This window comes from Epinephelus moara, chromosome 19 (genome assembly GCF_006386435.1).
Source record: "Epinephelus moara isolate mb chromosome 19, YSFRI_EMoa_1.0, whole genome shotgun sequence".
NCBI classification, from domain to species: domain Eukaryota; kingdom Metazoa; phylum Chordata; class Actinopteri; order Perciformes; family Serranidae; genus Epinephelus; species Epinephelus moara.
The window spans coordinates 21759417-21772174 of record NC_065524.1 but is presented as its reverse complement, the minus strand read 5'-3'; the positions used below and the strand labels follow the sequence as shown (position 1 = coordinate 21772174).

Genomic DNA, 12758 nt, shown 5'->3' with positions numbered 1-12758 from the left:
AAAAAAACAATAAAATGTGACGGTAGGCTACATCACGTTGTGTGGGACGGGGTCGCCATCTTGCTAGGTGCACGCTCTGTTATCTGTCTTACCAAAACATAATGCACTCAGTCCAAAAACGAGATTGGCCCATATAAAAGGACTTGCTGATGATAGCTGGTTAGCTTAATAGGTAGAGTCTTGATGTAATAATCACACTTCATGAGGAAATTCAAGCCTAGTATTCATTTTAAGTATCTGGAAATATGTGCCATAAACTATCTGAGGATTTTAAATAGGATCTGAGCCCCAGTAAATTTATTGTTCTATTCATACATTCATAAATGGCTTTTAAGCTCTTTATAGCTCCTAACCAAGATCGATTTTTTTTATGTAATGTGTTTTCTTATTTCAGATTAAATAAATACTGTGTTGATTCATTGACTATATAGCTAATAGGCTGGACCAGCACCGTAGCCCATGCACCCCCCATCCCCAACCTAGTACACATATTTGTAACATGCATAATAACTTGTAACCACACTATTTACATTTCATGATGGGCTTTACAGATTTTCCACTTGATCTTCATCATCACCTTCTGAGCACAGCAGGAGTCTTCTCTTGCAGATGCGTTCACACTTTTAATTGGTTGCACACATTTTTCCCTTTTTCAAAGCAGTAAACACATATCTTATAGCAAGACCCAAAACTCTATTGGATTAACCATGTTCAGCAAAAGGAAATCATGAATTTACAGCTGATAGAAATTATTTGCACAATTATGTATGTCTAATGCACCCATGTGAAACTCCTTTGCACAACTCTACAATCATCAATCAGTTCTTATCCATCTATAAAAGATTTTACCTCTGTGTTGCATGTGTTGTAATAAAATATATGTAATAAGATGTCTGGTTTTAACAGTATTTCAACAGGGCATCTTTCGTAAAAAAAAAAAAAAAAAAAAAGTGTGAAAATTGCAGGTGCAGAGTGTAGCAGGGTTTGTTATCTCTGGAAAAATTATATTTAGAGAAAAGAATACAACTCATTCTGTGATGTGCTTGCTTGTCTATTTTTGGCACATACTGTAAGTATGTAAAGTAGCAACAAATGGATAAAGCATATAGCACAAAAGAACTGAAGAAGAACTTGACTAGAGAATATATTCATGTTGTTTGATGGAGATATTTGCCTTTGTTGCATGTGTTTAATGTTTTGTAAGTAAAAAAAAAAAAGCATTTTGCAGACAAACTGACTTTCAGTTTAGGCCTGTGTGTGAACTGTTTTGAAAATGTAACTTCTGAATGGACAAATTTGTTCAAGCAAATAAGAAAACCAGTATTATATAGCCTAGGACTATTATATTATATTTTGTAACGTACATTTTTTCTGTTTTACGTTGTTTCTCCGCTTCTTCCCAGTGATATCATCCTTAAAAGAAAAAAAAGAAAAAAAAATCGCCCCCGTCACCCCTCTGAAACGTCACACTACGTCATTAACGTGCGACTGTTGTCGGTCAGGTCCAGTCAGTCGGAAAGGACCGAAGGGCACAAATGCGATCGCCTGTATCTCGAAAAGTGCCTCAGTTTCATTTATTACCACAATATTTAGTCCGTGTTTGACCTGAAATAGAAAAGGACGAGCTTCTCGGTGCGGTGACAGCCGGTGTCCATGGTAACGTCACAGTTTAACAGCCAGGATCATCCCGAGGAAGTGGGGAAACGAGACAAGCTGAAAACTCAGCGAAGGAGAAACAGATTTGTTGAAGACATATCTTCGCACCGACCTTCCCTTTGGCTGTTTTTGTGCCTCTAATAGTTTTTAATTATCGTGTGAGTATTAGCTTGCCTGTTAGCTAAATCTTCCCACTGGTTGCACCCTAACCGTTAACTTATGTCCCATTGAAATGCCATGACGTATCAACATTACACCAGCCTAATTACAAAACCGCATCGTCTGATTTGCCAATTCAAATGTTTGTTTGGACTATGCGATATGCTCACAGTCACATGTCCATTTACAGCTTTTGTTCCCTGAATTGCACAGCTATGGATGTGGCAGACACCTAAGCAGGAAGGATGACATCGGAGGCTGCTGTCTCCACATCTGCCATCAGCAGCACCCCTGCCAAGAGGGACTACCACTTTCTTCGCTCCTTTGTAGCTGGAGGTAGGATCTGTTTGTACTATCACATTCAAGTCTGTGGTTATTTACATAAGGCAGAACACTTTGACACTAGGACATAGTTTCAAGCCTTGCTGTATCTGCAAGACTGCATTCCTTTACCATACAAACACCATGTCCTTTGCTTTGATCGTCCCTTGCTTTAGTTTGTGACCCAGAAACAGGTGTTGCACAACCACCCTGACTTTACCCACACTGCACATAGTCATCAAAACCTTTATAGCAGGGGCACCCTGTAGCTCAGTGGGTAGAACAGGCAACCCATGTGCAAAGGCAGTGACCTTGCTGCAGGGGCCACAGGCTCAAATCCAGCCCGTGGCCCCTTGCTGCATGCTGTCCCCCCTCCATGCTTCAGACTGTCCTGTCGTTAAAGGCAAAAAAAATAGCCCCATAAATAATCTTAAAAATGACTTCATAGTGGCTCTGGAAACACCATTCCTCCTCTGACACCTATCTCTGACCTTGCTGTGGAGCCTAGCAAGCAAAAATAAAAGAGCAATGAAAAAAAAGAAAAGAAAATATGACCCAATCGATCATGACTTCACACACTCAACAACATTTTAAACATACCAATAAAAGTGTAATCCACCGCTGTTTGATTGGAGATTATGCGTACTTTGTTACTAAATTGTTATTCATGTATTTTATCCCTTTACCATATCCTTAAAGCATGCTGTGCTACCTTTAGCACAATAACACAGCCCGCATGTCATGTCTGAAACTAATGTTGAAATCGACAGTTTTTGCAAGCAGACACAAGCTGGGTTTAAACATATTTTTAGTCTGTAAGTATTTGGTTTCTTTCGTCACGCTTGTATTACAGGAAAGACAGTTGAGAGGGTTTCTGTGTCGTCATTTGTGGTTTCTCCTCCACTGTATTTTGAAACAAATTTTGCACTTGAAAATCTGAGGGGTTGACTGCTTTGTTCCCTTGTCCACTGACTGTTGGCTTCTTTAAACACTTGTAAGACCAATGCTTCTCTTATAATTCAATGTTGAACTATTCAGCTATCAGTAAGTGATAGGCTTGTTTCATCACCGGATTCATTATTTAAAAACATTACCAACTATTCAACTATAGTAACATCAGAAGTTGAATACTCGATAACAAATGTGTTGATGCTGTCTTGCTCTGTTTTTGTTTAGGTGTTGCAGGATGCTGTGCCAAGACAACCATCGCTCCTCTGGACAGAGTCAAAATTCTCCTTCAAGCCCAGAATGCTCATTACAAACATCTAGGTAAAGATATCAGCGGAAAGGCCAGTAAGTGTTTGTTTTCACACTTCTGTGCCTCATGAGTGAAACTTGTGATCTTCCTTTGCAGGAGTGTTTTCCACTCTCAGAGCTGTGCCACAGAAAGAAGGCTACCGCGGCCTGTACAAGGGTAACGGGGCAATGATGGTCAGGATTTTTCCTTATGGAGCCATCCAGTTCATGGCCTTCGACAAATATAAAAAGGTACAGTGCATGTTTTACGGTGGAATAACACATTCAAAGGGCAATGTTATAAAAACTGGGTGGTAGTAAAACCGAGGATAGCAGTTGTCCAGAGAAACGCAATGTGTTTTTGTTGTTACTGTATATGTTGTTCACTATAATGACATTTTGCTGCAGTTGAAGTGAAATGTCTGTGCATTTTTATTTCATTAGTGAACCTGTTGACCTTTGTTTCCTCCCTTTATAGCTGCTTAGTAAAAAGATTGGAATCTCCGGACACATCCACCGCCTCATGGCAGGGTCTATGGCAGGTAATTTATCTTCCTCACTGATAAGAGCTGCGTTTTCAGTCTGTGCCAGGTGGACATCATGTGCTGTACTGACATAGACATTGTGCCACTTACTGTTTCTTCTCTCGTAAATTTATCGATTATAGGCATTGTTATTTGTTCCCCTTGAATAGAAGACTATATTCACATTTGTCACCTCTGTACAAACTTTCTTGTATACTGCATCACTAGGATGCAAGCGTCACATCTTGTTATTGTGTGTTGTTAAATTTTAAAATAAAAGATATTGAAGTAGTCAGGCTCCCAGTCTGCTTGCATCAGTAAAGTAAAGAGATTGACGGCCATATCTTCGACAGCGCAAAGTGACACACAGCACAACTGTCATGCTTAGTTATGGCTGGCAGTGGCTCACTCCATAGGGGCGTGGCTTGGGAACTGGTAGGTTGCTGGTTTAAGTCCCCCTACAAACCAACTATGTAGAGTGTACTGGTAGCTGGAGAGGTGCCAGTTCGCCTTCTGGGCAGTGCCAAGGCACCAAACCCCAACTGCTCGGGGTGCCAGTCCAAGGCAGCCCCCTCACTCTGACATCTCTCCATTTAATGCATGTAGCTCCTGTTTGCACATGTGTGTGTATTGTCCTAAAGAATATCTTCTTTAAGACCGACGCAGTTGTCATTTTCATGGCTAGCGTCCATGTTGTGTAAGCAGCAAATGCACTTACTCCCCTCTGTACACACGCATTAAAAGAGATGCTGTGCGCATTTATGCAGGAGGAGCAACCTAACTTCATTGTTTTGATCAGAAGCTATAAGTTCAGTTCTGTTTCCTCTGTCACGTTTATACTTACAGTTTTTAGTTTTTGCTTAAATGTCCCGCGATATTTGCGTAAGGGACATCACTGCTCTTACTGCATTACTCTCAGCAGAAAACTCGCAGAATCTGCAATGTAAATAGCAGCGGCCAGGTGCAGGCACACCTGGCTTCTATAGGGAACACTCTGATTTGTTGAATTGATGTTACGCCCAAAACACACCCATAATTAATCAAGGGACTAAATACAGCCCTCTTTGCCCCTTGCACGTTGCTGTATGCCCAGATTATGCACCGTTTAACCAGCAAAAGTGGAGCTGGACACACCCTAAATACACTTGCGCCATGCACTTTGGACCATGCTCTATAGATTGTTTCAATAGGGCCCTAAGAGACAACCTGGAAGGTCAGTCACATAAAATTAAATACAGCTACTATGCCTGTTTAATCTCAGTAGATCATAATCATAAACTTTGTGTTTTTGCAATGTTTGTTCTCGCGGTGTGTGTTTTCAGGGATGACTGCGGTGATATGCACCTACCCTCTGGATGTGATCCGAGCCCGACTGGCCTTCCAGGTGACAGGAGAGCATCGCTACACTGGAATTGCCAATGCCTTCCACACCATCTACCTTAAGGTCTCAAACAAACAACACAGTCTTCACAAACCTTCATTAAAAATGCATTAAAAGACTCAGTATGACTGTCAATGCAAGCTTATTTTGTTGATTTAGTCAATAATGTGTACTGTATCTACCTCTGACAGTCAGACCTCTTTTCTTTGTGTGCAGGAGGGGGGTGTCATGGGCTTCTATAGGGGACTTACTCCAACACTTATTGGAATGGCTCCGTATGCAGGTGATTATTTTGCATATCTTGACACCATTCTTTGATCATGATTCAAGAAATCAACATGCAGAACAACATAAGATGTCCTCCTTCAGATATGTCACAAGCGTTCTTTGTGTTGCGTTAGCTTCACTCTTTGTCTCTCACCTGCTTCTGTCCTCCAGGTTTCTCATTCTTCACTTTTGGCACCCTGAAGAGCCTCGGCTTGAAACATTTCCCCGAGCTGCTGGGACGCCCCTCCTCAGACAACCCCGATGTCCTCATTCTGAAAACTCACGTTAACCTGCTCTGCGGGGGGGTCGCCGGTGCCATTGCTCAGACAATATCGTAAGTTCCGTCGGCAGGCAGCCAGTAAGCCTCGAGCTCAGAGCGTGGCTGGAGTTTTTTATTGATTACAAAGATTTATTGATGGTTGATGTGTCACACTGTGTTTCTTCTCACTAGGTACCCTTTGGATGTGGCAAGGAGAAGAATGCAGTTAGGAGCCATTCTTCCTGACTCTGAGAAATGCGTGTAAGTATCCTCTCCATATTCCGTGATACTTTGATGTACTGCTCTGCCTTACATCTGCCAGTGTGTGCAGTGTACTCAAGAAAATAATGGTGAGACACATCTTTTGCTTTTGGATTTTCCTGGTGTCTCTGAAGAATGTTGTTGTGAAAACAAACAAAGAAACAAATAGCTACTCCAGTATAGTTTTCTCACGTCATCTGGTTTTAATTGTACGGAGGCCCTCTGGGGTCACATGGTAGGAAACAAACTTAGTATGTAAATCCTTGCTAACCATTGTGTAATCTGTGCTCTCTGATTCACAATCCAATCCATTTACAGTGTAGCTTGATCACACTACCTGCTTACATTCCTTCAGCCCACTACCTGAATGTTTATTGCTTCTATGGCAATAAGTGCCAGCTGAGGTTAGCCCATATCAGTTTAGCTTAATCGTCCGAAAAATATTAGGCTATAAAATTACAATTCGGCATACTTAATGAGAGCCAGTTATAACTACCAACAGTCATACCTATTAGGACTTCAGTGAATGTGTTGTTACAAGTTAAATAGAATTAGAAAAATAAATGCTTAAATCCCTGGGAAGCTACATTAGCGTTTTGAATCTTCAAAATCATGTGTATGGTTATGTTACACATCAGGTTTTTTCTTTCCTACCATGTGACCCCAGAGGGGCTCTGTAGATTTAGGTGTTTTGTAGTGAAACTGTAATCTATTGGGTGACCCTTTAAAATGAGAAATGACACACAACACAGCGCTGATGAACTTCATCTTTTCACAAGCATAAGGTTAAGTGATCATCTGGCTACAGGATTAATTAGTACTGAAGGGGACTTTGTCCTGTAATCTCTTTAATACAGGGTCCTTAATAAATAATGTTTGGTCCCTGTTTCCCTCTGTGTTGAGGGGTCCATGTTTTGAAAATTAATGGAGGAGTTCTCTCTCAAAATATTTCCATGTTTGGTTTAATAAGGAGAGTCTGATGATGAAGTGTGTGCTTAATACTATAGAGAAAATTCCAGAGGTCGGTGGGCCGTTTACATTTGATATAATGTTAAAGTCCTAAACATCAAGGAGTATAATCGCAACTGAGCTGCAAAACTACGGGAACATACCGTTCATACCTTTACAAGATCACACTATGCTAGTGCAAACACTGCTTATTGTTTTTGCATTATGTGCTTTTCCTTGATTTTAGAAGAATGCTTTAAAAAGATCCAGGCAGTACATCAGTAGAAGGTCATTTGTCTCATACACAAGTTTTTAGGCATATCTCAAAAACAAACGTTTTTTTTTGTTTTTGTTATTTTATTTATACCTTTTATACAATCATGTAGCTCAAGATACTCTACACAGCAAAATTGAAGCATACAATAATAAAATACATAAAATAAAAAATGAAAATAAATTAACAATAATAAAGATTTCAGATAAAGATCATTAAAATGTTAAAAATCAAAAACCTGGAATCAATAGGATAAAAAAATTAACACCAGGGATAAAACAATGTCAAAACCAATAATTAAAACTTAAAAAACTAATGCTATAACATTAACATAATAAGATATAATGAATTGATTAATCACGCCTGTAATGTCAATAATAAAAACTGTAAGTTGTTGTGTAAAAATATCCAAGATTCAATACTTAATTGTCAGCTCAACATAGTTATAAATTTGCTTGGTGAGCTCAAAGAAAATAAAAGCTTCAGGACATAACATGACCACACTTAGGACAAAAAAGCCCTTAGAACTGTAGATTTCTCTGTCTGTTTTTTGTCAGTCTAAAAAGTGTTTGACTTCCTGTCTTGCACCCAAACAGATCCTTGAGGAAGACCCTGATGTATGTGTATACGGAGTATGGGATCAAGAAGGGATTGTACCGAGGCCTTTCTCTCAACTACATCCGCTGCGTCCCCTCCCAGGCTGTGGCCTTTACCACCTATGAGTTCATGAAGCAGATGCTCCACCTGAACTAGTCGCTGTTTTTATACATCCCGAGTCTCGCCAGGGCCCTTTGTGCTCCAAGTCGCAGATCAACCTCGATGCTTCCATTGTAGAGTGATGTCATTTGGTACGTCTTAAACTCTTCAATATGGGAATCACCCTTTTGTCGAGTTCACTGAAGGCACCAGGGAAGTCATTAGACGAGAAAGGAAATAGGATATCAGAGAGTAAGACACTCCAAGTCTGTCCTATTTCATTCCTCCTTACTTCCTGCTTTTGTGAGTAGCCACCTCTTAAGAGAAGTCTTACTCAAACACAACATGTGGCTTGAATTTGAGCAACTCCCTCATCACTGTGGATACAGCGGGTCAGCAGTTGGATGGTTGGATGGCTCAGGGCGACGATATGCTCTTTAACATATCGCCCTGATTGTGTAGAGGCCCCTTCGTTCGCATAGATGTTCTCTCACTTGGCTTTTTCTGTCTGTCTTCTGATCTGTTGGGATTTTAAGATGTACATCAACTTAAAAAGATCAAATTAGCAGCTTTTTTTCTAATCAGGAAGGGAACTCAGTGAGACGCATTAATTTGAATAGAGTATCACTAAATTCTTCAGCTACATATTTTTAAAAATCGTCTATCATATCTTCTTTTTACCACCAAGGTGATCAAAAGTTATTGTTGAAATGTGGCTGGAGTTTTTAAATAATCTGATGATTTTCAATGTTTTGTTTATTCAGTTTGTCTTTAAATTTACAGTGCCGATTTGGGATGCAGTAACTCGAGGAGAAGTTGCTGTTTGTGCGTTTTTACCTTTGTCCTCTTCAGAAATCTATTATTAATGTATCACAATTAACCGGCAGGTTTTTTTTTATTTTTAGAAAGATGCAGTGACAGAGGTGGCACATGATTTCAGTTTAAGAAAATGTTATTGCCAAAGCTTGAAACAGAGCAGTTACTGTTATGTGATTTAAATTGCTTTGTTTTTTACGTTGGTTAACGTGCACTCTTATTTTTTAGTCTGTAGCTTTGATGATATTGAATATTGTACATCTTTTCTCAGCTGTGATCAGAGAGATGTTTTGAGTTTAAGATGTCAGCTTTTCTTTTTTTTTCTTTCTTTTTTTTTTTTACATAATATGGATGTAGATCTGACATGTCTTGCAGGACATGAGGGGACTCAGGAGAAACTTGCACTTCATCACTATAGCTTTTTCTTCTTTTATTTATTGATTTAGCGACTTGTTGCCACTGGGTGGCAGCATTGAATATCGATTGTATTGTTTACCATCAGAGCTGGACACAAATATTCATACACATTTCAAACATCCGCACAAGTCAGAGGAGATAATTTTCTGTTTAGCTGAACAAATTGTCAGATAGTGATATAATATATATGCAGTGTTTTTAACTTAAATTTTCGACTATTAACTTGAGCTACTGAATGGATGTGTGCATTTAGGCTGAACATTAAAGTGGAAACAGACAACTTTTTTCTTCCCCTAATGTTTGCAGGTGTTGCTATTGTTGGCGCCACTTTGCAAAGACAACCAGATTGCTATTTGTTTTCCTCAGAGACGAGCAACTACCACAGTTCGCACAGTTACCTTGGTTGTTGCACAGTCCGCCATTTCCACAGCTGGGGATAGTGACTGCAAATACCCACAAACTCACAGTTATACTTTGGTAACTAAACCATAGCTACCAAGGAAACCATAAGCAGTATTCTCTTTCCATATAGCCTTTGTTTTCCAGGAGATCATACCTGGTTGGCTCATAGGGAACGAATCTAAACGCTGATGGTGCCATTATTCTAAAGCCATTACATTGTGCAATCACTTACTTCAAAATGATAAGCTAAAGCAAAAAGTGTGTCTATTTCCACTTTAATGACTGAATGAGTGTCATTTAATCACGTTTGATCTTAATGTTTACACAAGTCTCATCAGTTTGTTTTACAAGCGTTCTCCTTTTTTCATCCTCTTGCCTTTCTCTTTATTCAATTTCTTACTTCACCAGAGAGATTAATGTGTTTTATTGAAGTGTCATCACATGCTTTCAGTTGATGCCTCAGCCTCTGAAACACTGCTTATGAATTGGGGGGGAGGGGAGACTGGTAAAGAGCAGATGGTTTCCAACCTCATTGGCTTGTGACCCCTAAAAATGAAGCAAAGTTCACGCACGGCCACTCATCACAGCTTTTATATATCCACCAACCAGTGATTCTTTTCCCTTTTAACTTCTCAGATTGTCTCATTAAAAATTGCTGAAGGCCTGAAAAGATAAGGTTACCCAATATTTATCGAAAGAGCAAAAATCAGAGAAAAGCCCAAACACACAAACACAAATTCGATTCAAAGACGATTCAATAATTCTGTCTACTTGCCCCACCCAAATCTGCAATTTCTTGGAACACCCTGCCCTAGATTAGGAGGCAACGCCACCTTCACTCCATCCTCAGATGTACCGTTTAGATCCAGCAGCCAGCTGTCAGCAGTGTGGACAGTCTGGAGTTAAAACAGGAGTTGTATATGTAGCTATGGTCCTGTGAATACTAATATCTAAACATTAAAACATCTGAAACAGGCCAGTTTGGACTTAAGGAGAGAGGGACACTGGAGAGGTGATCTGTCAGAGCTGTGGGGTGGTGTGTCAGCGGTCATAGGGTGCTGCAGAGGCAGGGGTGATGGTATGGGTCAGGATTCAAATGCACTTTTTGAATTTGAGAAGAGAAGCATGTTCAAGCTAAAATGGGGTGTTGAAGGACAACTTCCCCCACAAAATGGCCATTTGTATATCAGTTACATACCATGTGTTACCTGTAATTTGTAATGAAAACTTTGTTTTCCTCACAAGCCTCCATGGTGAACGGAGAATCCAAAAAAGGCGAACATTGTTCATGAATTGACAGGAAAATTATATGAAAACATACATTTACAAACTCACACAAATCGTGCACTATAATCTAAGTCTCATTCATCCAGTCGTATGCTCTGAACTTAACAAACATGTATTTTCACTAAAACATTACAGAGTAATTAATGAATTATGTTCTTCTTTTTTGGATTTTCTGTTTGCCATGGAGGCATGGGAGAAAAACAAAGCTGTCTTTACAAAGTCAAGGTAACACACAGTAAGTAAGTGATACACAAATAAAACATACAGACAAAATATTCCTTTAAATTGCTTTTTGATCATATTGTGACCACTCAGATTCATCATATGACCCACTGGAGGGGTCCAGGCCCCGAGGTTGGGAACTATAATGACACAGACTACTGAACACTTTGAAAGTCAGTCACTGTTAGAGGAAGTCAGGTGGCAAAAAGGCTTCAGTCACCTCGTTGCAGCTCCTCAATTAAACACAGCGCAAAGAAACATTGGATGAAGATTTGTAAATTTTCTATGCTGCTTGCATGATTGAAATTGCTACCGAGATAATTCACACAACACTGAAACCAAAATGTTCATTTTAGTGTGCCTGTTCAACTTGTTGGAAATGAGCAAAATCTCAAAGCATAAAATTCTCCCAAATCACCTTGAGAAGTGCGAGTAAAGAAGCGACTTCTATGTAACTTTCATTTGCTGAGTGTATGTAACAACAAATGAGCTATAGCATCCCGCTGCGCCCACCTGCCTGGGCTTAAGAGCATAATCACACACTCTCGCTGGTTCTAAGTGGCAGCTACCATTTTGAAAACAAAATGTAATATTCAGCAACATTTCCGCTTATTCATAGTGCCACTCATTCATCTACAGTGCTTTCATTTTCTGCTCTTTTGATTTGAAACACATGGTCTTTCACTGCTCCTGTCAATCTCTGAGGACAGATCAGCTCTGTTCCTGCTGCTCACTGCAACAGATGTAACAAAGGACGGTATTTAAATATGTAAATGTACGTAATAGTACACTGTGCTACTTAATGAAACTGTTAGATGTGACTGAAAGATGTAGTAGTTTTCAGAATGACTGAACAATGAAAATTGCCTTTTTCTTAAATTGTCTGACGGTTGTTTTTTCTGTTTGTACATGTTCAGTTTTGCCTGCCTTGCTGAACCACATTACATGTCACCTTCTTAAAACAGCACCAACGCTTGTGTCTTTATTTTGTCTGTGAGTGTGACCTTGTGAATGATCTTGTCACGTACGTACTGTCAGGCAGCGGCAGAAGCTGACTCAGGTGGGTTTTTATCCTTTTAGAGAAAGGGAGGAAAAGTTTTGGAGTCAGACTTGTGAAGGAAAAGTAAGCTTGAGTTTCACACACACACACACACACACACACACACACAGCCCCCGGGAGTCAATAATACATTTGCATTTATTTCACTGAAACTGGAATACACTACCTGTTGTTGTCCAGTGTCGTATACTGATTTGACTTGTAAATGTGATGTGTAAAAGATATGTATGTTCATGTTCCCGTCGTTCCCACATCATCCGTGTGACGCTGCCTAAATGTAAAGCCGTGATGTTCAGTGTTTTTGTCTGTGATGCAGGAATTCATCTATTATGCTTTTATAATTAAACGCCTTGCTGTTGTTCGCATACAAAGACAATGAATTTGATATCAGCTCCTGGCATACAACGCCTTTCACTGTGTCCGTCCTAGACATGCTAATACATCAAGGAAGGACAGTTGTATTATATTCTGACCTCATTCACAGTGAGGGTGGAGAGTCGTGTCCAGCACCTCCCTCTGCTGCCTCATTTCACCTTGTCTTGTTTGTGCAAGAAGAAATGTGGAGAAGTGAG

At 39.8% G+C, this 12758-nt stretch overlaps 1 protein-coding gene across 2 annotated transcripts; it reads left to right on the top strand.

Annotated features, from left to right (window-relative positions):
* Positions 1 to 1496: 1496 nt before the first annotated feature.
* Positions 1497 to 12233, top strand: slc25a16 (solute carrier family 25 member 16). 2 transcript variants are annotated; one of them, XM_050071557.1, is made up of 10 exons: positions 1497 to 1814; positions 2029 to 2151; positions 3313 to 3405; positions 3491 to 3624; positions 3851 to 3914; positions 5219 to 5340; positions 5494 to 5560; positions 5716 to 5878; positions 5996 to 6064; positions 7883 to 12233. In XM_050071557.1, exons 2-10 carry the CDS (start codon positions 2061 to 2063, stop codon positions 8037 to 8039), a joined length of 960 nt encoding a protein of 319 aa, XP_049927514.1. In that variant the 5' UTR covers positions 1497 to 1814; positions 2029 to 2060; the 3' UTR covers positions 8040 to 12233. The 2 variants fall into 2 exon arrangements, with proteins under 2 accessions (XP_049927514.1, XP_049927513.1); XM_050071556.1 differs by having other exon boundaries at positions 2006 to 2151.
* Positions 12234 to 12758: the final 525 nt, after the last annotated feature.

Bases quoted from the DNA above. Each gene is read 5' to 3' on its own strand.
- slc25a16 (XM_050071557.1), top strand. From the start codon at position 2,061: ATGACATCGGAGGCTGCTGTCTCCACATCTGCCATCAGCAGCACCCCT. The intron at 2,152-3,312 runs GTAGGATCTGTT...GTTTTTGTTTAG, and splicing joins TCGCTCCTTTGTAGCTGGAG to GTGTTGCAGGATGCTGTGCC. The intron at 5,561-5,715 runs GTGATTATTTTG...TCTGTCCTCCAG, and splicing joins TGGAATGGCTCCGTATGCAG to GTTTCTCATTCTTCACTTTT.